Source organism: Semicossyphus pulcher, unplaced genomic scaffold (genome assembly GCF_022749685.1).
Source record: "Semicossyphus pulcher isolate SPU_LCO1_2020_fin unplaced genomic scaffold, fSemPul1.0.p SCAF_7, whole genome shotgun sequence".
NCBI classification, from domain to species: domain Eukaryota; kingdom Metazoa; phylum Chordata; class Actinopteri; order Labriformes; family Labridae; genus Semicossyphus; species Semicossyphus pulcher.
In genome coordinates this window covers 20,299,356-20,325,915 of record NW_027211748.1, presented here as the reverse complement: position 1 = coordinate 20,325,915, position 26,560 = coordinate 20,299,356, and the positions used below count along the sequence as shown (strand labels likewise).

The window sequence follows — 26,560 nt, the reverse complement described above, 5'->3', positions numbered from 1 at the left end:
TGACGTGTTTCTGAAAAGTAAAATAGTTAATGGTTCCCTGCGTGATTTCCTGACAGTGGTGTAGTAGTTATATTAATCTGAGTCACATAATAAAGAAAGACTAAATAATAGTAAAATAATCATAAAATAAATAAACTAAAATAAATAATATAAATTCAATCTTAAACAGGGTTCGGAACTGCGTAATAGAAAGTCGTGTTGCATAAATATACAATATGACTGCATGCTGGTTCCTCAATAATGCAGGTGGTGCCCTCTCACTGGTCTCACTGTTCTCACCACTGTAGCTTCTTTTTGAGCTCAAAAGCAGAAGCAGTCAGAAAGAAAACACAAGCCAAAAAAAATGTAATTCAGATTGATTTATTGATTTGTTGCCAATAAAAAGCAGGGTGTTAAAATGGAATCTGTGATAATGACATGATATGATGATCAATAACAACAACATGTATGTACACTGGTATAGGCTTTAAAAAAAAGTATGGTTTGAATATTAAATTCACAACAATAAGGTTGGTCTGCCTGCTGGGAGAGGGAGTTTCTTGTGTCGTTTTAAAGAGCCTGAGGGGAAACAGATAACAGAGTGTGTTCTGAAGACACTTCCAGTTGCGTTTCTCTGTAAGTAAGCTGGTGAGACTCTAAGTGAGGATCCGCTGTCACACAGGAAGAAGAAGACCTCAGAGTGTGATGTCCTCTGCTGCTAAAGATGTCACTGTTACCAAAGAACAAATTCAAGACATGATAGGAACTGTCATATTTACTGTCTGGGTGCTCAAACTGAAGACTTTGATCTCTCCTTACTCTGGTTAAGTGCAATGTCTTTTGAGATGATATTAGGAAACAATTATAATGTAATGTTAAAATATTGCTGTTATACATAAAGCATGTAATTGAAATCTATGGTGAAAAAAGTGACATTTAGCAGTGATCAAATGTTTACAAAATGGAACAAACACTTTAATTAGATAACCAGCTTCACAATCGTCTGCAATAAACAATCAAGTGACTTTGAATCAACTTGAGGATTTTCATATTTTAAGAAAACAGATTTAATCCAGTATTTTCCACGTAAATCTAAGATATGTTTACCAACTGTCATGGGCTGCTTCACCCCTTAAATCACATGATTTGGACAAATCAAAACAAGTCCAAAAAATATCCATTAAAGACGGAAGAGTTACCGAGCGACTGGTCCAAACATCTGTGATTTTAAGGAAGGGGCTTTAAGATATTTTAAGAATCATTACTCATATTTTAAACCAGGATACAACATTTTAAAAAAAGATCACATTAAGATGAGTTAACACGTTGAATGTTCAAAGAACAAGCACTTCTTAATTTAACAAAAAAAAGGGAACACGTACAGGAACAAAGGACACACTTCGACTTCTGCTTTCTTAGAAGCTTGCGCACTACGAGTTGTGAAACAGAGCGCGACATGCAAGTTAACACACTGACGTAGCTTTCATTGGTAAATTGTTAAATAAAATTAGGTTTAACATTTAATGCACGCAAGACAAAATAAAAGCAGTTTTTCTACAAAAGAAAACAAGTAGAGAAAAATCACAAAGGAGGTTAAAACAACTTAATTTACAGTATAAAGCTTAAAGAGATGTGACACTGAGCTTCTGCGCTCAGCATCGTCTCTGCACCAAGTCTTCTTTCATCACACGATCGGCTTTTTATCCATCCTGATGGTCTCGTAGGTATCAGTGCTGTGAGAGGTCAGACCCTGCAGGATACACATACACACACTGTCAAAACCACCATCAGTGTAAGAGGTAAAAATACTTCTCTAGACAACAGCGTAGTGAGCATTTCTTGCCCCTCTGAGTCGATTTGGCAAAAGTCTTTCTAAGTGTTTAAATGAGAAGTCTCACCGCATAGATGCCTCCCTCTGCGGGCTTCTTCTGTAGGACGGAAAACATATAAAGGAATTATCATGAGAGCTTCAGTGACAATCATTCTTTAATAAAGCAGCGCTTCGTGTTCCTCGTTGTTCTCTGGGTCTTTAAAGCCTGACAGATGGAGTATGTTCAGTGATTTTAAGATTTTACTATCAATTTGATGTCCTTGTGCATGTGTGTAACTATTCACAGGAAGTGGGATCAGACACAGTTGTTTGCTGTGAAAAGAAAAAAAACACCGACTGGAAACTGTGACGGTGAATAATAATGTAGGTTGGTGGTCAACTCAAGCTTACAGGAAATGATAATGTGGGGTGGTTTAAAAACAGAAGTGCTGCTTTTGAGACTGAATACTACAAAACTAAGCTACAGCAATAAAAAACATTTCATTAAAACAACTTAGTTATTAATAATATGTCTTATTAGGTAGTTTTATTACATAATAATATAAATATACATTAGCTTTACCTCAGGGTGACTGGCAGGCGCTTTTTTGGACGGCGTCATCTGTCAAAAATATGTCAGAAAACTCAAATGATTGATGGATTCAACTATATTTATTGTGCAGACTCTAATGAGTGAAGTAAACACTGACAGGTTAAACAGGATATGAAGATATCTCTTCTAAAATTAGCAAAGTAAAAAGTTAAAAGAACATAAAAGTAAAACGACTGCATGCAGGAAAATATAGAGGAAGTCTGGCATCACGTACAACAGAGTAATGAAAGTTTTTAAAAGCTGGTGGAACTTCTTCATGAATTTTCTCAGGAAGTTTTCATAAAATATTCTATTTTCCGAGCGTTATAGTTCTGAAGATCGTCAATACAACCTAAAGGAAGAGTTCTTTCTAGTTGTCAAACATTCATCATGCTGTGTGTGTGTGTGTGTGTGTGTGTGTGTGCTGTTCCTGTTTGTCTTACCCTCAGTCTGCAGTATAGGACCGTTAGAATGATGCCGTAAAGGATGAGAACCCCATCCAAGATGTAACATACGCTCATGTCTCCAATGGCCTCTGAAAACAGAAAACGCAGCGTCTTAGTTTTCTTTAATCCAAAAGATCATTGATACACCCAGCAGAAGTTTTAAGAAGTTCTGCTGCTTTTCATCCACCGACAAGGCGTCAAATCGTCCCACAAGAATAAGCACAAAGAAACATTTTCCTCTCCTCACCGGTGCAGGTGGGATTGATCATCAGAAAGGCAGCGAGGAGCAGCGTTCGCACCATCTTACCGAGTGGGCTGCAGAGAAGATGGGGGTTTGTTTTTTGTTGTTCCTTTTGTTGGTGAGATCTCTTCAAAAAAGTCTCTGAAGTGAGCTCTGTGAGCAGTAGAGAACAGGAAGTCCGGGGCTCTCTGTCCGTTTTTTTTTAAGCTGAGAAACCACACGCCTACCCACAATGCCATCTCCCCATCAGTTCCTCTAAAACTCATCTAAAACTCGACTTATCTGTGGTTAAACTCTAGTGACTCAACGCTGATGAGAAACAGAAACCGTATCCAGAATCTGAAGGGATGTCACAAGAGCTTCTGCATTTTCTTCCTCTTCTTTATAAACAAAGCTTCAGCATCAACATCCCTCACTCCAAAATAAGCAACAAAAAGATGTAAGGAATAAATGGTTTAATAATGCAAAAATGCCTAAAACACTATACAAGCTACAAGTTACCAAAAGGAGAAAAAATACAAGACAAATCTACAATTTTTTTTACAAGCCACTTAGTTTTTCAAAAGTAAAAACATTCGGAAAAATTGCATCATCATAACTTAGGCACCTTCAAAATGATAGAAAACAAGTTATTATAAAAACGTCTGTGAGCCTGAAATAACTCTAGCATGCAGTTTTGTAGAAACAGCTCCGTCACACAGATCAGACCTGGTATTTGGAGATTATCTGGAAATGTAAAGGGCTTTTTAAATCCATATTTTCACTGGAAAGTAAAATCAAACAGTCAGTCGTGTTGTGGCTCAACACCAGGCGAGTTTCAGCGCTACAGTAAGTTTCAGGACCTGGAGGAGAAAGCAGGACTCAGGCCTGAGGACACATGCACCCCCCGTCGCTGCTCCTCCACATGTGGAGAGTAAGGCTGAGTGATGGAGGCGGCGTGGTCACTGTGCTTGTTTGAGCTGGCGGCACAAGGCGAGGCGGTGAGACGCTACTGCTGCAGAGACGCTGCAGAGAGGAGGTACAATCACACGTCTGGTTTTGGGATCTTTGTTGAAATATATAAAAACAATTCAAACCATAAAAGTCAGCTGATAGTTTGGCTACAGCTTCAGTTTACATTGTTAAAAAGCCTGCAACAGAGTGGGACCCCATTCACACCTGGTATTAACATCTGATCTGCACCTGCAGGAGGAAATTCTACTGGTCGGAATTCTGCCTTGTGATTGGATATAAATATGCACGTTCAAACATAAATTGGATCCCTATAAAGATTGACACTTTATGTTTTAGTTAATATATATGTTTATCTGTTTTTATAAGTTTTCTGTTGTGTGACATTTGGTTTTTGCGTGAGAATTTTCTATTTGCTGGAAAGTTGTGATTTTTCTTAATATCTTCACATAAAAGGCCGATCTTGATAAAAAAAAAAAAGTTGTATGAACTTTGTAAACAGACACAATGATGGGAAAGTCCAATTATGTCACATGATAACAACTAAACCAACACAATGACAATAAAGCAGCTCCATCCAATGAGGAAGGCCTGGAGCCAAAGCTTTGGAAACATGAGTCAGGTGGACCTTGCGTCGACCTTTGAAGGCAGAAAGTGTTGCCATTAGGTGAACTTCTAACTTGTTGGGTAATTTTTCTTCTTTAAAGGGGGGGTACTATGTTAATTTCAAGCTTCATATTTCACTCTGTGATACCTGTGGAATAGCTTAGCATAATTTACAGTTGAAAAAATGTTCTCACTGGTGCTCTGTGCAGGCCCTCATACAGCCTGAAACGACTCAGTCAGCTCTGTCCCTTTAAGAAACCCCGCCCATACAAGCCCACTTTCTTCTGATTGGCCAGCTCTCTGAAGCCTGCTGAGGCTGCACTCAGTGTGACGTCACAAAGTGTGTAGAAATAACTGTGTGAAACCTGGCGTTCACAGCATCCTGCAGACTGAGCTGAGCAGCCTGAGGATTACTCCAACATGCTTTTACCTAGGGATTTGAAACTTCACCCACGTTTAGTCTGGATATCCAACATTGTAACATTATATATGTCTTAAAATGTGAAACACCATAATACCCCCTCTTTAAATGAAGCAGAACTGTAAGCCCAACTGACTTATTTCCAACACAAATCAATGCAGGCCGCCTCCAAACCCATTTTAGCCCATGTTTCTGAATTTCTCCTGTGTGTGTTTACATCTCAAGTCTGGTGATATTCTCTCTTTTTCTTATCCTCAGTAAGTCCCATGAAAAGACAAACATAAACAATGAACTGATCTGCTTTCTGAACTAATAAGAAAATATTATTATTACTCAGCTGCTTGAAATAGTGCCAGGTAGATGCATTAATCACACCTTCTATAGCAGTGTTAAAAGTACCATCAAAGCTGTTTTAAGAAAGAATTTTCAAAATAAAAGTTTGTGAAGAATATGTTTTTAAAGATGTACAAGTTCAGGAGACATACAATGTAATGAGAGACAATTTTCTTGTCTTTTTGTGAAAAATTCAGATCACCACCAGGCTTATGCTCTGACATCTTTATCCAGATAAGATGCACAGATATGTTAATACCAGGTGTAAATGAGGTCTTAAAAACTTTAAAATGAAAAGCTAAATCACCAGTGTAGAATAAAACCAAAGCTGCATATTTAGACAATCGTGAATATAAAAAGAGTGGAGTAGCAACAACTGAGGAATGTTCTTCCATTTTTCTTTACAGTGAGAGAAAAAGACGTTTTGGGCCTTCAGGCCGCAGAAAAACCACGTGTTAATCCACCGCACATACTGCTACATTCTGTAAGTACAAAACAAAAAGTCACACTCTGTAGTATAAAAACAGTCCTCATCCTCTCAAAAAAAAAACACACAGACAAGGAACTGAGGGGCAGTGGTAGATCAGTAGATCAGTCTGAGCCGTCCGATCAGGTCTGTTTCTAAGACTCGCGAAAGAGGAAGTGACACATGTGATGTAATCCCCCCCTCCTGTGGCGTCTGTGTGTTGAGTCAGCACAGTAAAGTAGTCCAGTGGTTACAGCAAAAAGAAGAGGCAAAAAGAGAAAAGTCCCCTTTAGAAAAATGTTTTTTTTACACTGTGTTGTAAAGACTGAACACAGAATGAGAAAAGGTCAAGGCATCTGTCTGATTCCAGGTTCGGACAATCGTAGAGCTGATCACAGTTTGATATCAGAGCGAGGAAGGAGCACTCTCCTCGCGTTGAATCTTTGACACACATGGGGAAATTATTGGATTTCAGAGGAGCACGTGGCCTCCACATGTCCCGCCACAAGAGTCAAATCCAGCCAGAGCGAGCACAAAGAGAGGATGGGAGAAAAGGAAGGAGGCGTCATTTTTTTTACACGGAGGTCTCTGATTGCAGCCTCATGACAAACTTGTGGCTCTTGGGGTCGATGAACTCCTCCCCGAGTCGCAGGAAGGGAAGCGGCGTCACCGTGACCACCAGGGAGAAGTCGAGACGTCGCAGGGAGAAGACCAGACCCTGACGCAGGGCCGAGGTCACCGGCTCCTCGCTCACTAGAGTCCACTGGCGCCCCCTGCCGTTCTGCTGCTGGTACTGCATGGTGGGGCCGGGGGAGAGGTAACGCTCCAGGAAAGCCTGACAGGGAGGATGGAGGAGGTTAATTATCACAGAAAACCAGTTTAAAAAGGTAAGCATTTTGTTGCCGTTTTAAAATATGTAAATTAATCTACATTTTAGTCAACAAAGATGTGTCAGCAGCTCTGCTTTTCATTCCCAGAACTCAATTTTAACACTTCCTAAAGGACTTCACAGCTCCGGAAATAAATAACAGTCCACTCCTAATGTTCCTTAACTAAATAGTAGAAAGAAAAGAGAGAAACATATTTCTGCAGTCTCTTTTTTCCGGAGCTGTTTATGTTATTCACGCTGCTCCATCAGTCTTGAACATGTATTCAAAACTGAAACAGCCAAATGTTTTCCTCCTTTTATTTCATTTCAAATCATTGCAACAACTGTGTCCTCTGGTTGCTGATGTTCAGCTGTAAGTTTTGGACTGATGTTTATTTAAAGGTTTGAGAGACAGTTTTATTTTGAAATGCCAATGAGAAGAAAGAAAGGAAGGAAGAAATCTTTAACATAATTGTATTTTTCTTGATTTTATAACCGCGGTTTAATTTTGTCTTTGTGGAGCATTTTGTGGGGTTTTTTCTCCTCCTGTTTGTCTGTAACTCGTTTACAATGCAGACATGTCTCTCTAGAAAAATAAATCCTGTAATTTTAATGACTTTAATGACTGAAAGTTTTTTTATAAAGTAGAAAAAAATGTTTTTAATGTAAATGACATTTTGTTGTTAATTTCAAACAGCAGGAATGCTATTTTTTTAACCCAAAAGATAACACAATTTAATCGCGAGTAGCCAAAGAAGGTAGACTCCTTTTAAGTAATTGCAATGCATCACACCATTTGTGCACATTTATGGTCTTTTCAGACGGTGGTGGGGGGGGCGATTGACGCGCCTAGTCATTCATTTTTAATGAGAGGTGAGTGCACAGGTGGGGAGGCAATCTGACAGGCAGAGGGACAAGCAGGCGCAATCGCCCGCCGGCTGCCATAACTGAACGATTTTCTCTGCGACTCACAGTCGTAACCATAGAAACCACAATGGATAAGAGACTGATCCTTGCTGAATGTGAGTTCCCGGGGATATATAACCACTTTATAAACAGTTACTGGGACATAAACAGGAGACTGGATGCATCAGGCAATGTAACGTTAGTTACCTTAAGCCAGGCTATACGTTATGTTAGCTGGTAACTGTTAAGTTACAACTATGCTAATTTTGCTAGTTGTTATTGCCTATAGAGAAACTACAGCTGCACCGGCAGGGATACAGTAGTGCACATTGTTACCACGTGTACAGCACCTGGCGTTTACTGGCTTGTGTGCCTGTCTATTCACATGAGGAGTGAATGCTAATCTTGTTGAGTGTGTAAATTGCTGTTAGAGCTGTAATAAATTAACTCTATTAATAATACTTGATGCAAATACCTGCATTCATTTTTGTTTTATTCAGTTTTCATAAGAAACTCAGGGAAGAAATTTAAATATTAAGATTTGAAGACGATAATAATCAGCCTCAAACTGCAGATTGTAACAGTATTAAAAGCAGCTGCTTTCTGTGATCAGTTGTTGATGAGGTTCAGGTGTCCTCGCTCTCCTCACCTTGGGCGTCATGTTGTGTGTGATGCAGAACTGCAGGTGTGTGAGGATGCTCTCCATGCTGTGGAAGGCCTGCTGCCTGGTGGTCCTCAGGTATTTCTGCATGGCGCGCGCCATCGGGGCGAAGATGGCTTGTGCCGCCTCCCGAGGATCCATCACCTCCCGAGGGTGTTTGGGGGACGAGGCGACCTCCTCTTCGTGGAGACGCTTGATGTGTGTGAAGGCCTCTTCCACCGCCACGACCAGCCTAGAGGATGGAGACAGTCATCATTATAGACTCTGTCAACTGTGTGGTTATTACTCAGGAGGAAATCAAGTCAGACTGCACATTCTTGGTTTCTCAGACAGAAGAAGCTAAAAGCCTTGACAGTAAATGTTTTGTGTCATCATGATTGGAAGCAAAGGGATAAACAAGAGCATATGTTGGCTCTGCTCTGAAGAACAAGCAAACATTACAGTAAAAAATCAACAACCCAACAGTCAGTTTTATTACTTACTTACTGGATAAACTCTTTTACACAGACACTTCTAAGAGTTAATTTTTATATACTACACTATCCTCTGAAACAGCTAGCATTTAACAGTGTACTTTAGAAACTGTACACATTTTAAGGCAGGCAGTCCAATAAGTTACCCAGGAGAGCTTCAGAAAACTGACAAGCCCAGTTATTACAGTGTTATTATAGCTTCACAAACAGCTCTTACAATTACAAGATGTAAGAGGCAGTGCCTATTTAACTATTTGGCAGGCAAGTTAAATAAAGGCAAATTAAACTTAATACAAGTTAAACCAGTTGACCTGCTGTTCACCCAGGCTGAACATTGAGAGTTAGAGAGACATGTTTTAGCTCTTCTCGTGTGTTTTTGAATCACGTTGGTAAAGTTTGTTTCGTTTTAAAAATGGTAAACATATTTTAATTTAATCGTTTTTCTGAGCCTCTTCTTCCTCCTGAAACGAACAAGCCATTCGTTCAAAGGTCAGACCTTAGCCACGATTGGCTGACAGTATTTGGAGTGAACGCGTAGCCCCTCCCCCACGTGTGTTATCCCTCGTGGGGGAGGGGCCACACTGCGCTGTCACTCCAAAGATGTAGAAAACATGGCTGCTCTGGGGTCGGGTATTCGGCCTTATATTTACAAGCCAGAATCGCCTGAAGGTATCGGAATGGTAAGCTGAAATCGACTTGACTACAAGCTAGTGCAAGAAGGCAGCCTGAGGTGAATAATAGTGAATGACCATTGGTGGACTTCAGCGAAAGCAAGGTTCCACGTAGAAACCTGCTGCTGTTCTGAACGGCCCGTTTCAGACGCTACCTTTTTAAAAATGTATTTCTGGAAAAACATGGAATTATGCAGTTTTTCACTGTGAACAATAAACTAAATATGAGAATATCCATTCAAAAGATATGGCCAAGCCAGAAACGGATTTCTAAAAATATATTGTTTAAGAGCCAGAGGATCAAATGTTCACAGTCTGCCATTTCAAAACTGACAAAAAAAACCTCTAAATTACAGCAAATGTATCTCTGGAATTTTTGCACGAGATTTATCTTATACTTATAAGCCAAAACTCTGATACAAGAATGTCTGTGAAAAAGCTAATATTAGCTCAGGCTAATTATTGAGTTTTTTCTGCTGATATTTAGAAAGTAATTGTTCTAGTTTCCACTGAGAAGCAAAGGGACAAACGTTTAGTCTCAGGTCACCGAGGTCATCCCGAACAAAAACACAACCTGTGATATGTTCCAGTGTGACCATTGTTTTGCCATTAAGGTGTAAATTATGCCTGCAGTCAAACTGAAACAGACAAACATTCTTATTATGAGTCAAGTCACTTAAGTCATGAGTTTCCTTGACGTAAGTGTTGGTAAATCTCTGTGCACAGACAAAGACTAATTGTCGACTGGCAGCCTCTCACTCATTTTCATTGTCTGGCTCCTGTGACCACAGATTTGTTCGTCTGCTGCTCAACCACACGTCACCATAAATCCCCAGTTGTTAGATAATACCGGGAATACGGGAGTTAGGAATATTTATCTGACCTGGCCTTGCGTTTGCGGACCCTGCGGTCCATCTCTGCCTCCTCGTAGTAGAACTCGTTGTGCGAGTTGTCCCTCCTCCGGGCAGCGGCTGCTATCATGGCTCGGGACTGTCCTGTCGAGTTATTGGTGGTGTTTTCTACAAGACAACACATGCAAGGGGAAGAAATTAGTAGATATTAAGCTTATGGAGTACACACAGTCAGGTAGTAGTTTCATATAAGTTCAGTTTTAAGCCACAGTATTTGTCACGTAGACAAACAAATAAGGCTGTATTTACCGTCCAGCGAGTAAACCTTGAAGCCCGTCATCTTCTTGGACAGGATGGACTTGGGCAGGTTGAGCAGAGCGGGGTTGTAGACGGAGAAGTCGCTGTAATAACGGTCCAACACCCAGACAGCCGCCCGCTGGATACTGAAACACAGCACGTCAATCATCACTGCCACAGTAAGTACAGGTGTAGCCTAAGCTGCTGACTGTGCAAGGACATGCTACAAACTGTACTTTACAGACATAACATGATAACAGCAGGTCTGTGACAGCTCTCAGTGTCTCGTACAATCCTTCAGCGTCAATATGAGACACACCTGCAGCATCATTAGACGCTCAGAGCAACTGTTCAGGAACACCTTCTCATCCCAGGTTGTCGAATAACAAATATCTCAGGGTTTAATATTAAACTTTACAGCTACAAATAGCTACACTCATTACATCCTCTACTAACCTGAGGTGGCCCACGTTGTAGAACTTGCTGGCTCCGTCCGTGCTCCGGACCACCTTGAGACAGAAGGCCGGCTGCAGGTGTCGGACCTCCAGCAGCACCAGAGCCAGGTACTGTATGAAGAGCAGAGCGTCCACCAGCGAGGCAGCATACTCCACGATCCCCCTGTAGTCCCTCTCCCGGGGCTCGAGCACCCGCACGCCGTAGAACAACCAGTACGAGGCCACGAACAGGAACACCAGCACCATCAGCAGGCAGCGGAACACAAAGAAGCGCGGGAGTGTGGCGCGAGGAGGGCGGAGGAACAGCGCCCAGGAGGAGATGAGCAGGACCAGGAGCTTGAAGGCCAGAGAGACGTAGAGGCCTTCGCAGGGCGTGCCGCAGGGCTCGAGGGCGTCACGCCACAGGACCTGCGGGAGGATGAGGAAGGCCAGAGGTGTGACCAGGGCGAAGAAGCTGAGGCAGCCTCCCAGAGCCGGGCCCACGAAGCGCTTGCACTCCAGAGGAGTCGACTCCTCCAAGTCTTTGGTGACGCGGGTCAGGTCCTCATTGGAGATGCTGTGTTCTGATGTGCCGGTGACGACTGTGGTGGTCTCGCCCCAGTTATCATCCTGTCAGACAAAGAGAGTCAGGAGTGTTTGAGGTTCATTTTCAGCTTCCTTAAAACATACAAAATAGTGCTAACTGATGACTATAAGCTCTCAAGAGCTTTAATTTAAAAAGTTAGAAGCTTATCTGAGCTTTTATGCAGGTTTCACTAAAATATATTTGCTCTTTTACCAGATACCTGAATAAAATCATTAACCATGTATAGCTTTAACAGGGTAAATATTATTTTTCTATGAATTAATGAAGGGAATAACTCCCTCGACTTCTCTGTATCCATGAGGCTCGTTGTACCCTTGAACTTTAACGCAAATGCCTCTCTATTATTTAAAGACCGACGCCTCTCTTTAATATTAGCATGCCTTTCAACTCAATATAATGCCTCTTGAATATTTTATGACTCCATTGTACAAATGTCAACACCTGCTCTTTCCCAACCGTCTGACAACATGGGCAAGGCTTCATATGTAGTAATGCACTGCCTCTTAAAAATACACTAGAGACATCAGAGGAAGGTTATAAATCACCTCTAAAGGAGAACAATGTTCTTAAAGGAGCAGTTCGCCCCTGGAAAAAGTCAGTCAAAGCTGGTATTCTCTGTAATCGATAGAAGCAATAATATTTGAAATTGGCGCCATGGCTGTGGAGAAAGTTGTACAAACAGCTTGTGGTGTCAACCATTCTACTTTCCTACAACACCCAGAGTGCATTGCGCCTCTTCCTCTGAAAGGAATGGTCCAGCGAGAGACGCTGGAGTGAAATACTACCATTTTCGCTGCAGGCAGTTTCAGAATCCGAAATACGACAAGAATATACCAGCGGATCATCTAAAAATCTTCGGGACTTCAGGCTACATTCAAACCTGACGATTTTGAACGAGACACGACTCAATTATAAATGTGGAATGTCTGGGAGGGAAACAGGAGAGCAGGCAGAGTTTCGAGGCACCTCACTGAACAATGCACTTTACGGTATGTGGTTTTTCAACTAAACACTGCTGACATCGGAGGCGGGCGTCGTAGATTGAGGAAGTGTAGTTTAGCGAGCTCCCTGGCCCCGCCAGATGATGCGTTTTACGTAGTCTGGCAGAGGTTTTCCAGGGCCCATTGAAGAAGCGGATAGCGTCCTCCAAAGGCACAGGGACAAATTGCACCATAATGACCATAATGGCATTAGCTTCCCATAATAGCATGATAGGACTGAGGTTGAAAATCGGCGAACTGGCCCTTTAAAAAGGATCAAACGTGCTAGTTGGTAAAGGAGCTTTAGTTCCTAACATCCCAAAACACCACAGGCCGACATTCAGAGGTGATAAACTGTCCTTGTAAAACTTTTAAGTAAAGAGAGTAGTGTGACTGACCCTGTCGTCTCCACGGGTCGACTCTGCATCCAGCAGTGGCTCTCCGGGAGTCTGGATTGTGACTGATTTGTCTCCACGACTGCTGCTGTCTCGGCTCTTTGAGCGGTGGCGATCCCTCCGTTCCCTGCAAGACAAACACACAAACAGCGACATTGCAGGTTTATTGGACGTGCAACAGTGCTGACTTTCTTTTTAACTCTCCCTGTGAGAAGATGCTAAACTATATAATCCCTGTGACCTGTGTTGTATTTACCTGTGCTTGCGGGAACTCCGGGAGTGTGAGGACTTGTATGAGTAGCCCGAGTACTGCGACTCGTTGTCCATGTCTCTGGTCGGCGGTGAGCGGGCTTTACGAGCCCCGCCTCCTCCTCCTCCCGCCGTGCCGCGCTGCTCGCCGACTCCTCCCAGCTGACTCTTGCGCTCGGAGATGGACTTGGTGGACAGAGCCAGGGGCAGCTTGAGCAGGTCAACCTTACTCCTGAGGGAATCTATCTTGGAGGCCAATGAGGAGGGGGCAGGAGAAGGGGAGGCGGGAGAGCGGGGAAGGGGGGGGCGTCAGAGAGGAGGAGAGGGATGGGAGAGGAGAGTCGCAGCAGGGGAGAGCTGAGGTGGGTGGGATCTGAAAGAGATGGGAAAGAGAGAGTGATGGTTAAAACTTTAAGTCTTAAGGGTCTTCTCATCACCAGTTACCCAAGAAGCATCTGATACACATTAATCCAATGCAACAACTTCATATAGTCCAGTCATGTCAAGTCATCCATTATAGAGTCGCCTAGGGCTGCTTCTTTAAGATAGTTGTGCAGCTTATTTATGAGTTGTATTGTTTAGTAGGGGTTTTAATACCCCTAACCCTACACCCTATATGTAAGCCACAGTTTTCCACCACAACTTGAATACATTTAATCTAGGTTGAAAACAATCTTAAAGAGGGGGTATCATGCGGTTTCACATTTTAAGACATATATACAATGTTACAATGTTGGATGTCCAGACTAAACGTGGGTGTTTCAAATCTGTAGATTAAAGTAAATTGGAGTAATCCCCAGGCTTCTCAGCTCAGTCTGCAGGCTGCTGTGAACGCCAGGTTTCACACAGTTTTTTTTCTACACGCTGTGACATCACAAAGTGCAGCCTCAGCAGGCTTCGGAGAGCTGGCCAATCAGAAGAAAGTGGGCTTGTAGGGGCTGGGTTTCTTAAAGGGACAGAGCTGACTTAGTCGTTTCAGGCAGAGGCTGTATGAGGGCCTGCACAGAGCACCAGATGCTAGGTATGACAGAGTGAAATATGAAGCTTGAAATGAGCATAATACCCCCCCTTTAGCTTTCTCTGTTTGTCTGTTAAATGATAAAAAATATCCACTCAAAAGCACAATGTGCCATCTTAATATTGCACGTTTTCCAGCTAATAGCCCAAAACCCAAATATATGTCATTCACAGCTTCATAAAACAGAGAAAAGCATCACATTCTTAAACTGACAAGCAGGAACAAATAATCTTTTCCACTGTTCCTACAGCTTTGATGCACCATAATAATCCCCTGGTATGAACCTTTAGAAATATTGGACAAAAAATAGTCCCTCAAAGACCATTAGTATCAGGCATATCTCTCTGTTTAATTCTAATATAAGATGACATGATGTAAAGTGACCCTTCAAATTAAAAGTCCATGTATGATGTAGTTCTGACCTCTCACCCTGGCACACTGAGCGCTGTGATCTCCCCTCCGAGTGTCTCTAACACACATTAACCCTCCAAACGGAGGCTTCACTTTCAGCTCTGTTCTTATGACACGTCTCAGCCGAGGTTAATCATCACACGACTGTATCTCCTCTCACAGCAGAGCGAGCTTTAGCCGCCGTTAGCTCGGACACAATGGCGGCCATATTGGATTACTGTGTTTTCACAAAACTTGTTTGCCCTCTCCCTCCCTCTCCCCGTCTCACATTCCCTCCCGCACTCCCCCCGTCCCCTGGGAAACGGGGCCTCTCCGCTGCCATGGCGATGAAAGAGGGTGTTCAGCTGGAGGGGGATTGTAGGTTGACAGTTGCCGTGGAAACCTGACCTCACGCCGCCCTCTGAGAAATCGCCAAAATAAAAGTGTTGGCATGACGGATGTCGGGCTGTCATATGGTGGTTAATTGATAAAGGGTGGGTGAAGCTGGCTGGCTTTGATTGGACCTTTGTGGGAAATTAAGAGGGACGTTTTCTTCCATCAATGTCCTACAGAGTTTGACTTAATGTGTTTTTTCTGCTCCAGCACCACCATTCACCATATTTACAGGGTGGCCATTTTCCTCTCTAGAGTGGGGGGCTCAAATGCTGTCCATAATGTTACAATGCTGTGTTAGCAAATAGTAAACATTTATTGTAAATGAAAAGCAACTGAAAAGACAATGACAAGTAAAAATCTGGAGGGACATTAAGCAATATTTCAAGATAAAATAATTGATAACCCTTTAGCTACGGCTAAACAACAGCTAACGTTAGCAATAAACTACTTCCAAGTTAAGTTTAGTTTTTCATGGTGTTAAACGGTACAATAGGAAAGGCTCAAAGCTAGCAAGGCGTTATGTTACCTAGCTGTCCTAGCTAATAGCTAGTGGTTACAGTAATGTTAGCTTAACATTGTTGTTAGCTAGCCGTGCCATGGTGATAAAAGACGGTGTTCAGCTGGAGGGGGATTGGAGATTGACAGCTGCCGTGGAAACCTGACCTCACGCCGCCCTCTGAAAAATCGCCGAAATAAAAGTGTTGGCTTACATTGCTGTTAGCTAGCAGTTACAGTAATGTCAGCTTAACAATGTTAGCTTAACATTACTGTAAGCTAGCTAACATTGCGATGAGCTAGCTTACAGTAATGTTAGCTAGGATTTTGTTGAATTTTAATAGCCGACTCCTTGGATATTGACACCCAATACTAAGCGACTTTTTATTATGTTTTGTTATTGAAATATGGCACAATTTCCCTCCATATTTTCATTATCCATTGTCTTTTCAGTTGCAAATGAATCATTCACAAATGGTGACTTTATATGATTTGCAAATCTGGAAAAGATCAGAACAACAATAGGCCATAACTGTATTTGAGCTTCCCACCCTGAGTGTAGCCTCAGAGGAATATGGCCCTTTAAATAAATCCACTTCCATTCAAGCCAAATCCAGTGAAACAACAAAGAATCTGTCTGTGGCAGTTCTGCGAGTTTGTCATTGTCATATCCTTGGTTCAGCAGTCTTTAATTCCCGTTTTGTTTTAGGAGGAAGAACCAATAAAACCACTAAGTTTTAACAGACTACAGAAGCTTTTGGCTCCCTGCAGTCATCTGCAAAACCTCAACAGCATGCCTTTTCCAAACCACAAAACTCAAATAACTAACAGCCTCTTCTTAGCGTATCATTGTAAGCTTTTATCTTTAGTAATGGCAAAGGAATGAGCATCTTACCAACAGTCATGCTGTGCTTTTACACCATATAAAGTGCAGAAAACGTGCATGTTTTATGCCAACCACATATCTCTACAACAGAGAGGAATCTGGCCTTTAAATGTCACACAACATGAGCAAACACGTGTTTTAGATATTGCTGCGTGACATTACTCTGAAAAAGCACATTAAAGAAAGTTAAGATCTGTCCTTCTCTGCTGCTTTGAAGCTCCCATAGAGCAGATAGTCGCTGCAGATTCACAGGAAGACGCAGATTAAAGCAGAGTAACAAACCATATATTTCTAGGCTGGCAATATAATGTAAACAGTGTTTGATGTAATAGGTGTGGAAGTTTAGCTGGATGTTACCCTTCCAGACAGAGAAATGATAGCCAAAATAACAATCTGAATTCATCTGTGGCCTTCAATTTTAGCCCTCAACTTCACAGAAATAACAATTACATTAAAACTGTTCAGATTTCAAAGTAATGACACAGCAAGAGGAGTCGTTCAGATAATGAAAAGCAGCGCTCGGTGATCCTGTAAACTCTGATCGCAGCAGCTGATACACTGCTCCGCATCGCTAACTATCACACATGAAATCATACACAACATAGTTGAAGTTTCACGCACACAACCATATCGAACGTTTATCTTCATAGCTTTAGCAATAATAGGCTAAGCAACACAGTGCTCATATGTGTCCAATGGTCTTGTAGCGCAGTAAAAAGGACCAAAAGTAGAGGTTTTAATGCCTCCATTGAGTGCCAAAGCTGCAATACAAATATGTTCAATATTGTGATGATAACTTAAGTATGTTTTAGTAGAGTATATTTATTTTTTTGGCTGGACAGTGGATAGAGTTTGAAATATGAAAAGAGAAAGTGGGGCTGACATGCAGCAAAGGGCCGGGGCTCAGAGTCGAACTCAGGGGTGTTGCGTCGAGGGCTTCAACGCCTTCACTCGTGAGCTAAACCGGCACACCGATTAGAAGATATGATTTGTGTAAAGTTTACACTCTGGTCTGGGCTGGATGAAGTCATCAGAGTGTTAAAATGTTAAGATATCCTCTAGACATCAACTGTGAACTACAGGGTTATCAGCCTGTTAGAGTTCCTCTGATGAAATCTTAGGCCCAATGGTGGCATATCTAGTAAAGTCAGGTGAGGGTGAACAACAAAGGGAAGACAATTCTTCCTCAGGGAAGCATGAATACACACAGCACATCTGAAGCATATAGTGCAAATGGTTTTTGAGATACAGAAGAATGATCAAAATATTAGGTCATGGAAGATTTTGCCCTGATGGTGACACTACAGATCAACTAACAAATGATACATGAATCCTCTGAGAACATGAATATCTATAGCAAATCGTAGGTAGGTATTCATGAGGTATCCGTCAAGGTAACTTGAAATCTGTCTCATGATGTAGGATTACTTAAAAAGCCGACTGACCTAAGTGATACTGATAAGCAGAGATAAATAATCACAGTCAAAATAAAGGACAAGACAGATGCATCAACAGACTTCTGTGTCCTAAAACTGCTGGGTTTTTGGCTGTTGGACGGACAAAATAAGACTTGTTTGTACAATAACTTGGGTTTTAAAAAGTAATGATGGACCTATTTCACAGTTTCATAGAGCAAATGATTGATAAGTGAAATATTTAGCAGAATAAAAACGATTATTAAGCTTTAATTGCTGCCCTAACCATCAGACAGATACACATTCTTACAATGTGATGACTAAATTAAACAGGACGTCTATTTTGCTATAAGACTTTTGTGATGGTATGGTGACTACATGATACATTACGGGTACTAGGTTAACTTAAACTAGGTTAAAACTGTAAGGCTGCAATGCATTCTGGACTTTTGGGTCTACAGTGCATGAAGAAATCTGAACCCCTGCAGGTTAAAATATTGATTTTAGATATATAAGTGGAGATCTCGAGAAAACAACTCGTTATCAAGGAGTTAATAAAATGTATGGATACATGTCTGCTTAGGGCTTCCGTAGGATTTCTCTTTTTCAAAGCTGAATTTTAGTGAATAAAAAGGCTTTACTGAGACACTCCTGCTTTCATTCTAAGGGACTGACATAAGCTGTTAGCCCTGACCTTCAGTTTAAATAAACATTTTAGTTATATCATGTCAACATGACATCACAACACCTACATTTGACCTGCTATTAACATAATGAGTTACATATGGTATGAAGGGCACATGAGAGTGGTTAAGGGGATCTCCTGAGAGAAACAAAAGCTTGAACAGAGCAAAGAAACTGGTTTGAAATTCTAGCTGTGAATATAGACAAGAGATTATATGACCGAAAATATCTAGGACCACAAAAATTACCATAACTTTTTGGAACATTATCTGTTTATAATAAAATGTCCTTTCTTGTGTCGGCCTGTTTATGATACAGCATCACCCTGAATGACCAGTTAATGATTGTGAGCTTGCAGACTGGATTTCAGACTGATGTAATTGATTGTTAGCTCGACTCCTCATGGTTTCAGTTTTATAAAATGTTAACTATTACTTCTACCATTTTCACACATAAAAATACATTTATCAATAACAAATTTGTGCTACCCAAGTAAGGCTACTTAGCCTATGAAACAGTTGTGTAGCATTATCCCAACTTTGGCTTAGAGAGTCCTTATTCCTAACAAAGATTCATTACAAATTGGAGATATTTCGTATTTTGCAGGATATAAAGGAGATGAGAGATGGGTGCTGTGGGTTTGATTTTGACCACTCTTAAATAAGTCTTTATAAACATTGCTAAACTTTCTGAAAGTTAAATACAGTCAGGTATTATTGTTTTTTTAATGGCATGGATTAGTCGCCATTAAAACAGCAAAGACCAAGCTAAATAACAGTCAAGCTGTATGTCTAAATGATCGGTCAACTCTTGTCAACTACTTTTTTTGAGTTAGGATTACACAAATATGACATAACATCTTAATTAATGACATTAGAGGTGCAGCAGGGGGGCATGTGGTTGTGTTTTAACAGAGCCAGGCTGGTCTTTAAGCTAAACTAAGCTAACAAACTGATACATGTATTTTCTTCAGTAGTATCCCTTAACCTGGTCCTTGAGCAGCACTGAGAGGGTAACACATTCACTATACAACAGCTATGCAGCTTGAGATGAGCCTGTCTGTCTCTCTTTCTGTCTAACTGTTAGTGACAATATAACACAAAACACTTGATCTTCAGAGGTGTGGTCCAGTGTTTGGATGGATAGTGTTTCCTATTCATCCCAGTGTCCTATGGCCTACTTAATGAGCCTCAGCAGGACTCTTCTTATTGACTCCAGTCAGCAGCATGAAAGTTAAATTAACACACAGAGGATTAAAAGATCTGCCTGAACACAAGAGAGAGCTTCGGCCTGATCTGTAAAGATCTGATGTATTTGCCTCGTACATAAACACACCCGTTTGTTTCTTTTCGTCCTATTCAGTTACTCTTCCTGGAAAAGCCATTGTTCACCAAACAGAGGTGTGATTTAACAGCTTATTTCCGGGGTCTTTTTTTTTTACACATAACTCGTCATTTTTTACAACCCTGCCTCAAAGTGAAAGTGTGATTTCTGAATAAAGAAAATCACCCGCTCCACTCCAGGCTGAATTTAACAGCCAACAACAGACCAGCTCAGTAATCTGTGCAGGTGTGTGGTCTGAGATTAAACAGTTATAATGTTAGGCTTCATGTCTGCTTATTTCATGGCTGAATGCTTTTATGGCTTAGGCCAAAGGGAGTGTAAAGCTATTTAATATCTATCATTGCCTGGTAGCAAAGATAAGTGTTTTCTGTACAGGCTAAGGCGCTAATGCTACCTTATTATGAGCACAATAGATACCTTACGGCCAGCATATGAAATGGTTGACAACCCCCAAGCAGAACAAAGTTTAATGTACCATTTTAAGAATCAACATATGTTGTGTATCCGTTTCATAGGACAGGTGCGCAGGAGAGGAAAAAAGATCTGTCAAAATTGCAAGTAAGCTCCCACACAAAGTCCAACTTGCAGAAGATACAGGCCTGATGAAGGTCAAGCACCGAAACGTTGCAAGCAATTAAATGTATTTTCTGCAAGTTGGACAGTGTGCGGGAGTTTACTTGCAATGTGTGTAACTGTAAAATATAAATTTCTTCATGTAATTTAATTAACCAGAAGAGAAAAAGAGGATGTGACCTTGGTGCTTTCAATGGCAGCTGCTCAGGGACACTAAACTGTAGACTACCCCTTAAATTGGGAGTACTTCAGTACACCTGTGTACTATATATTATGATAAGGGACCCTCCTTGGATTGAAGTATGTTTTTGGTACCAACAGGAACGCGTCTTAATCGAAAACTCGGGTCCTAAAAACTGGCATTGGATCAAGATTGTATTGTTTACCTTTTCCTGCATCAGCTTTATCCTGAATTAAAAGCTCATTTTGTTGATATTTAAGTCAATCTTACTAAAGCAAACTCACTTCTCAGCTGTCTTTAGTCCGGGGAAAATTTAACATTGATGCTTTTGAGAAGACATCATCTGTATTTTTAAATAAAAGGGGCCTTTGTAGAAAAAAAGGTTGCGATTTTCCAAAATAAAACATGAAAAAAAGTATTGTTTTTATCATCAGTACTTGAACGATTGAAGCTCTTTTACAATTCTATCTTTGAAAGTGGTATTCACAACTAGAGCTACTGTTATTTCTAATTAAATATGTTCTGTTGCAGTTGAAAAATGTTTGTTGTCCACTGATATTTGACTGAATCTTCATCATTACCTATTCAGGCTGCACCTTGGTGTCTTTAATACCTGCGTTATTATGTCCCCTGTGCATTATGACAACCCCTCTGATGCTTTTAGGTAATAAATGTGCCACATAAAGAAACTAAACTTGGCTAAACAAAATGAAGATGTTGATATTGGATCCAAAAAGGTCATAAGTTTATTCCGCCCTATAAAGTGGCTCAAAGCATCATTTCTAACTAATAAAAGGCTGAAAAATGTATCAGGAATGTTGTTGTTAAAACACAGCTTGAGTCACGTTAAGTTTAAAAACAAGCAGATGTAAGATTTTACAGCCTCTGTTTTCCCAGAGGCAGAAAGAAATCAAGCTGTCATCGAACATTTCGAGCTGCTGGCGCTGAGACGGCAGCTGTCAGGGTGGAAAAGCAATCTGGGCCATCTCTGAAATGACCCGCTCCATTCAACGGCCATTTGAGGCCTGATATACCAACTGTGAAAATAAGCGTGCAAAACACACCCAGGGTCCGGCAGGGGAAGAGGCTCATCACTGTTACAGGGCCACACACACACACACACTGGGCTGACCACCACCCACTGCCGCCTGCGACGACATCAGTAAAACCAACGAAAAAACAAGACAACTGCTACTGTCAGCCTTCTACACACATGGCCAGCAAACCGGAGCAGGTGTGTGTGCCTGTGTGTGTCTCTCTGTGTGTGTGTACAAATCTAACAGGATACAGTTGAACCAACAGACATGTCCTCTGCTCAGCGCTGTGATTCAAAAGAGACCCCTGCACACAGTCGGTCTTCAAATCCAAACAAAGAATTAAGGAGACAGGAAGTGGCTGAGCTGGGATAGATGTGGTTCAGATTCAGGACGCGGGTCCATTAGACAGCGAGGGGGCGTATAACTTTTCTTTAATCCAGTGAGACAAACATATGAAAGGGCTGCCTCACATTAAGCATCAACAATAAATCCCAGCTGCTCCTAAAGTGGTGTCCATATGATGTCAGTTTCATGCTGAGACTTCCTAGCCCCGTGCGAGTATTAAGCTTTAATTAGTGCTCCTAGCGGCATTCAAAAATGACATTTAAACGGCTAAACATACCTTTTAAGTAAGAATTCAGTTTTCATGTGGAGGTTATCTTCTTAGCGTTAAAAGCAGTCCACACACTGTCAACATGAGGCATCAGATAATGGAGATATCTTAGTTTACGGTGTGTTTTATCAGCAACGATGATCAATTGTCTCGATTTTTGAACGTGATGATTTTAATTTACATATATTTTTACGTTTGTCTGACAGAGATTTATGTTCAGTGATGTCTGCTGTGGCTTTTAAAGATCATTACATTTCTTAGATATTTTGGGGGGGCATATAAACCAATCTGTTAATCTGTTACATGAAATGAATGGCTTGAATCTAACAATGTTACTAAACCGATGTAAACTACGATTGCCTTTAACCTTGTCTGCGTCCTGTAAAACTTGTTAGACATTTTGCTAATGATATCATTTGGCAGCTTTATGTTCCTTTATTATACTTCTTGCGACAGTGAATAAATTATTTAATCTTACTAACGTTTGAAGGACTTTATTATCCTTTAACTGACGATAAAGTAAATGAAATCAGTTTTCTGTGGTTTGGGTGAACTGTCCCTTTAAGGATGAGGTCAGACAGGCCAACTATAAGTCAATTATATGTTTAGGTTACTTACTTAGCAAAAATGTCTATAATGTGCTGCTTCTAGCTTCTTAAATGAGAACTTTAAGCTATCTTTTTGTTTTATATCATCAAGAATGTAAACTGTTTAAGTTTAAAGGAGCTGGTTTGAAAAATGAAGCAATTACTGGAAGTCTGCTTGATTTGTCACGTAAAAGAAAAACAAAAGTTAGTTATTTTTAGCTAACTTAAACGCTACAATAATACTCTTCCAGGTGTTCTTCTCAATCCATGTGTGTCAATAAAACCTTTACAGTGAACTAGCTCTACTCTTCTTTGCTATGACTGTAATGTTACGTTAATACAGTGATCCTTTGATAGTTTATTTTATGTGCTGCCATCACTGTAACAATCCCACTGGAAGCAGTTTATAGTTGCACTGTAGTTTATACACTGCTACAAACACTCATTAGAGTGATAGTGAGCTTTTTCTTTCATTTCCCCAATAAAACAAGGACTTTAAATGCCAGCATGTATATCAAACAGTAACTACAGCATCGGGAATCAGGGCCTGTTGCTACAGCAGTAACATCACACTGTTTCACTTTTTACATTTACAAACGGCGATACAAAGTAAAAGCCATTTTGGACACATTTCAGCTTCACACTGCTGCCTGTGGTAACATGGATCAGGAGTCAAGCTGCATCAATAATTCAACAATATTGTACACGCACAAAGGGCTACCAAAAGGCTAACTTACTGTAAGGGACCGGGAGCATTCAGGGCGAATATAAAAGAGTTGTGCGACCTACAAAATGAAAAAGGAGGGTGTTGTAGTGCGGCAGGACAATGGGAGACTCCCAGGCCCCACTGCTCGCGTCCTGATGCCAAATTATCCCAGAGCTCGTTCCCTTTCTTCCTGCTTTCCTTTTCCAAACGGGACGCCCTCACAGTAAATGAATGGACGCACTCAAATTCCCACCAGTCCTTCAGCAAGGAGAAAATTCAAAATCCTCCGGCCTACAATCAAACTGTACGCGTTGCTCCCTCCACGCGCATCTCATCCTCACCCTTTTAGAAACATGTAGAAACATAACACTCTTCCTTCCACGTTTGAAATCGCCCCACAGAGCTACGTGGCCTCGGTGAGAACAACAATAGAGCCGATGAGGGTCCTAAACTTCCCTGCGGTTTAAAAAAAAGGCGACCATCGCGTCCTAGCGACTATTGTTTGTGGAAACCGGAGATCTCCGGCGCCTCAAAGCCTCCCCTCTGTCTCTCTCCGCAGCCCACATGCACACATATCTTACCCGGTCGTATAAAGAGACATTTTACACTGAAAAATACTACTTACTTATTCCAGATTGTCCATTCAGGTATTTTCTCACTTTCCACTTTCTTTCCACTCAGCCGTAGCACGGTGCGCCCCGCCTCCACCTCCACTTTGGCCCCTCCTCTATCTCTCCCCCACAGGGGGGGACAAGGCCTGAGAAACGGTGTGGTTCAGCCCTGTACAGTTTCTGGGTTCAACCACAACTCATTTATCATCACTGAGATGTTTCTCTGTGTGTGCAGGACAGAATAATGTCACAAAGTAGATGGTTCATTTTCTCATAAAACATGAGGGCAACTAATGGAGCTGCTGATGGGAAAAAAGCTCAAACCCACCGCAATCAGATGATTTAGATTCAGTCTGACCTTTGTGGAGCTGTAAAGAAACACTCATGAGTCCTGACCAGCAGCATCACAGGGCATTTTGATGCAAGAACTTATCTCCTAACCAAAGAAACATTGGAAGAAGTCTGCAAAAAAGCATTTGTTTCTTACATTTCTTGTACAACTTACATTTCTGTGTTGCCTAATCTCCTGAGTGTGTGTCAAACTGCAATTTAGCTGTAATCTATGAAGCTTCTATTAATGTAGTTTTTAAGAGAGTAAAGGTGATTAAAGTTAACATTCCTTCTACAATACAAAATATGTTTTTTCATAATCTATGATGATTTTTCTTAAAGCTCCCGTGAAGAACTTTTGGTTGCTATTGATTTTGGCGCCCCCTGTGGACAGAGCTGTACCTTTCATCTCTTTGCTGATTTTATCCTGTACATGCTTAAAGCTCCTGTAAAGTTTTTCACTGGTTATAAAACAGACAGAAATTAGTTCTTATAACTCTATATGACCTACAGAAGCAAACCAGACCATCACTGATTATTTCTATGTAGTTACTTTTAATGCCTGAAACTGCTGGTGGGCGGGGGGTAGGTGTCAGACGAAGCCGTTAACTGCACGCTGCCTTTGTTTACATTTTCCAGGGCAAAAATTTAAAGTGAGTGATACATATGACTGTTGAAGAAAGCAGGGTGAGATTATTTTTTTAAACCACCATTTAAGCATGTACAGGACAAAATCGGTAAAGAGATAAGAGGTATGGCTTTGTCCACAGGGGGCGCCAAAATCAACACAAACCGAAAGTTCCTCACAGCAGCTTCAAGAGAAAAGATGATTAACATTCTTTTTTTAAGCTGGTTAAAATCATTTAATGTGCTCTCAAAATGACTTTCCAAGTTTTATCAAGAACATTGGAAGATTTTTTTTACTTCTAATTTGAATGGGATCATGATTTTATGAGATGGGATGATTTCTCGTGGTTTCTCCCTAGTTGTCTAAATTCTTTGGTAAAATAATTTTAGATTAAAATTAAATTAAGAAATTATTGGTATTATCTATGATATGTTATTTTGGGGGGTTTACTGTGGAATCTGTGGTTCTAAACCTGTAGTTTGGGACCCCTCCAGGGAACACACAATAAATCTGAGCAGTTTAAATGGTCCGCACTTATATCGTGCTTTTCTAGTCCTCCGACCAGTCAAAGCGCTTTTACACTACATGTCACACTCACCCTTTCACACACACATTCATACACTGATGGCAAAGGCTACTATGCTAATCTCCTATCAGTATCTATGCACATTCAAAGGCATCGGGAGCAATTTGGGGTTCAGTGTCTTGCCCACACTTCGACATGTGACTGTAGCAGTCAGCTGCCCCCTTGTTACGAGAGGATTAGCAGGATACTGGATAGTTTTACCCTTAAGGGTCCGCAGCCCACTGACATGCTGTGTTTAAAGGGGATTGCATTTGGATTTCTTGGTGTGATTGAGATGCTATAACAAAGTGACTGAACATAATCCCAATGGTTTGGTCTCAGTTTACCATGTAATATCTTATGTTTCTACTTTTAGGCAAACAAATATTCAGATGAGTATCATGAGAGAGATGACTAATGAATTTTGTTTCTGATTTATGAAGACAAGTTGGCAACTCCCCAACAAACACTGTGGGTTAGGGTTCACCCTCTTATTCTCTTCTTCTAAAATAAAATGGCAAACTGAGGCGCTGTTACCTCACAGCTCGAAGGTTCCTGGTTTGAACCCTGAAGTGGACCTTTCTTTGTGGAGTTTGCATGTTCTCCCCATGCATGGGTGGGTTCTCTGGCTTCCTCCCACAGTCCAAAGACATGCTTGTTAGGTTCATTGATGACTCTAAAATTGCCCGTAGGTGTGAGTGTGAAAGTTTGTCTGTCTCTATAATTGAAAGGTTTCCAGTCCAAGGTATACCTCGCCTCTCGCCCAATGACAGCTGGGATAGGCACAGCCCCCCTGAACAGGATAAGCGGTATAGATAATGGATGGATGGATGGAAACTGAGGCCACAGGAATGGATTGATCAC

General features: G+C 41.2%; 2 protein-coding genes across 3 annotated transcripts; both read right to left on the bottom strand.

Moving 5' to 3' along the window:
* Positions 1 to 344: 344 nt before the first annotated feature.
* Positions 345 to 3,250, bottom strand: fcer1gl (Fc receptor, IgE, high affinity I, gamma polypeptide like). The gene is made up of 5 exons (XM_069684924.1): positions 3,075 to 3,250; positions 2,825 to 2,916; positions 2,373 to 2,411; positions 1,878 to 1,907; positions 345 to 1,729 (listed from the first exon to the last, which is right to left on the bottom strand). The coding sequence occupies exons 1-5, from the start codon at positions 3,127 to 3,129 to the stop codon at positions 1,664 to 1,666; spliced, it is 282 nt and encodes a 93-aa protein (XP_069541025.1). The 5' UTR covers positions 3,130 to 3,250; the 3' UTR covers positions 345 to 1,663.
* Positions 3,251 to 3,501: 251 nt separating this feature from the next.
* On the bottom strand, positions 3,502 to 13,404 carry LOC138611715 (vang-like protein 2). Of its 2 annotated transcripts, none has more exons than XM_069684923.1 (7): positions 13,245 to 13,404; positions 12,992 to 13,115; positions 11,029 to 11,636; positions 10,581 to 10,718; positions 10,308 to 10,436; positions 8,269 to 8,512; positions 3,502 to 6,680 (listed from the first exon to the last, which is right to left on the bottom strand). In XM_069684923.1, the coding sequence occupies exons 1-7, from the start codon at positions 13,313 to 13,315 to the stop codon at positions 6,420 to 6,422; spliced, it is 1,575 nt and encodes a 524-aa protein (XP_069541024.1). In that variant the 5' UTR covers positions 13,316 to 13,404; the 3' UTR covers positions 3,502 to 6,419. The 2 variants fall into 2 exon arrangements, with proteins under 2 accessions (XP_069541024.1, XP_069541023.1); XM_069684922.1 differs by having other exon boundaries at positions 10,308 to 10,443; positions 10,585 to 10,718.
* Positions 13,405 to 26,560: the final 13,156 nt, after the last annotated feature.

What these genes read in the sequence shown, in the direction of transcription:
- LOC138611715 (XM_069684922.1), bottom strand. Translation starts at nt 13,315, where the DNA reads ATGGACAACGAGTCGCAGTACTCGGGCTACTCATACAAGTCCTCACAC. An exon ending in CGGAGTTCCCGCAAGCACAG is followed by an intron (nt 13,116 to 13,244) that starts GTAAATACAACA and finishes TTTGTCTTGCAG; the next exon opens with GGAACGGAGGGATCGCCACC. An exon ending in CGACCCGTGGAGACGACAGG is followed by an intron (nt 11,637 to 12,991) that starts GTCAGTCACACT and finishes TTTGTCTGACAG; the next exon opens with GATGATAACTGGGGCGAGAC.
- fcer1gl (XM_069684924.1), bottom strand. Translation starts at nt 3,129, where the DNA reads ATGGTGCGAACGCTGCTCCTCGCTGCCTTTCTGATGATCAATCCCACC. An exon ending in TCCTATACTGCAGACTGAGG is followed by an intron (nt 2,412 to 2,824) that starts GTAAGACAAACA and finishes TATTTTTGACAG; the next exon opens with ATGACGCCGTCCAAAAAAGC. An exon ending in CGCCTGCCAGTCACCCTGAG is followed by an intron (nt 1,908 to 2,372) that starts GTAAAGCTAATG and finishes TCCGTCCTACAG; the next exon opens with AAGAAGCCCGCAGAGGGAGG.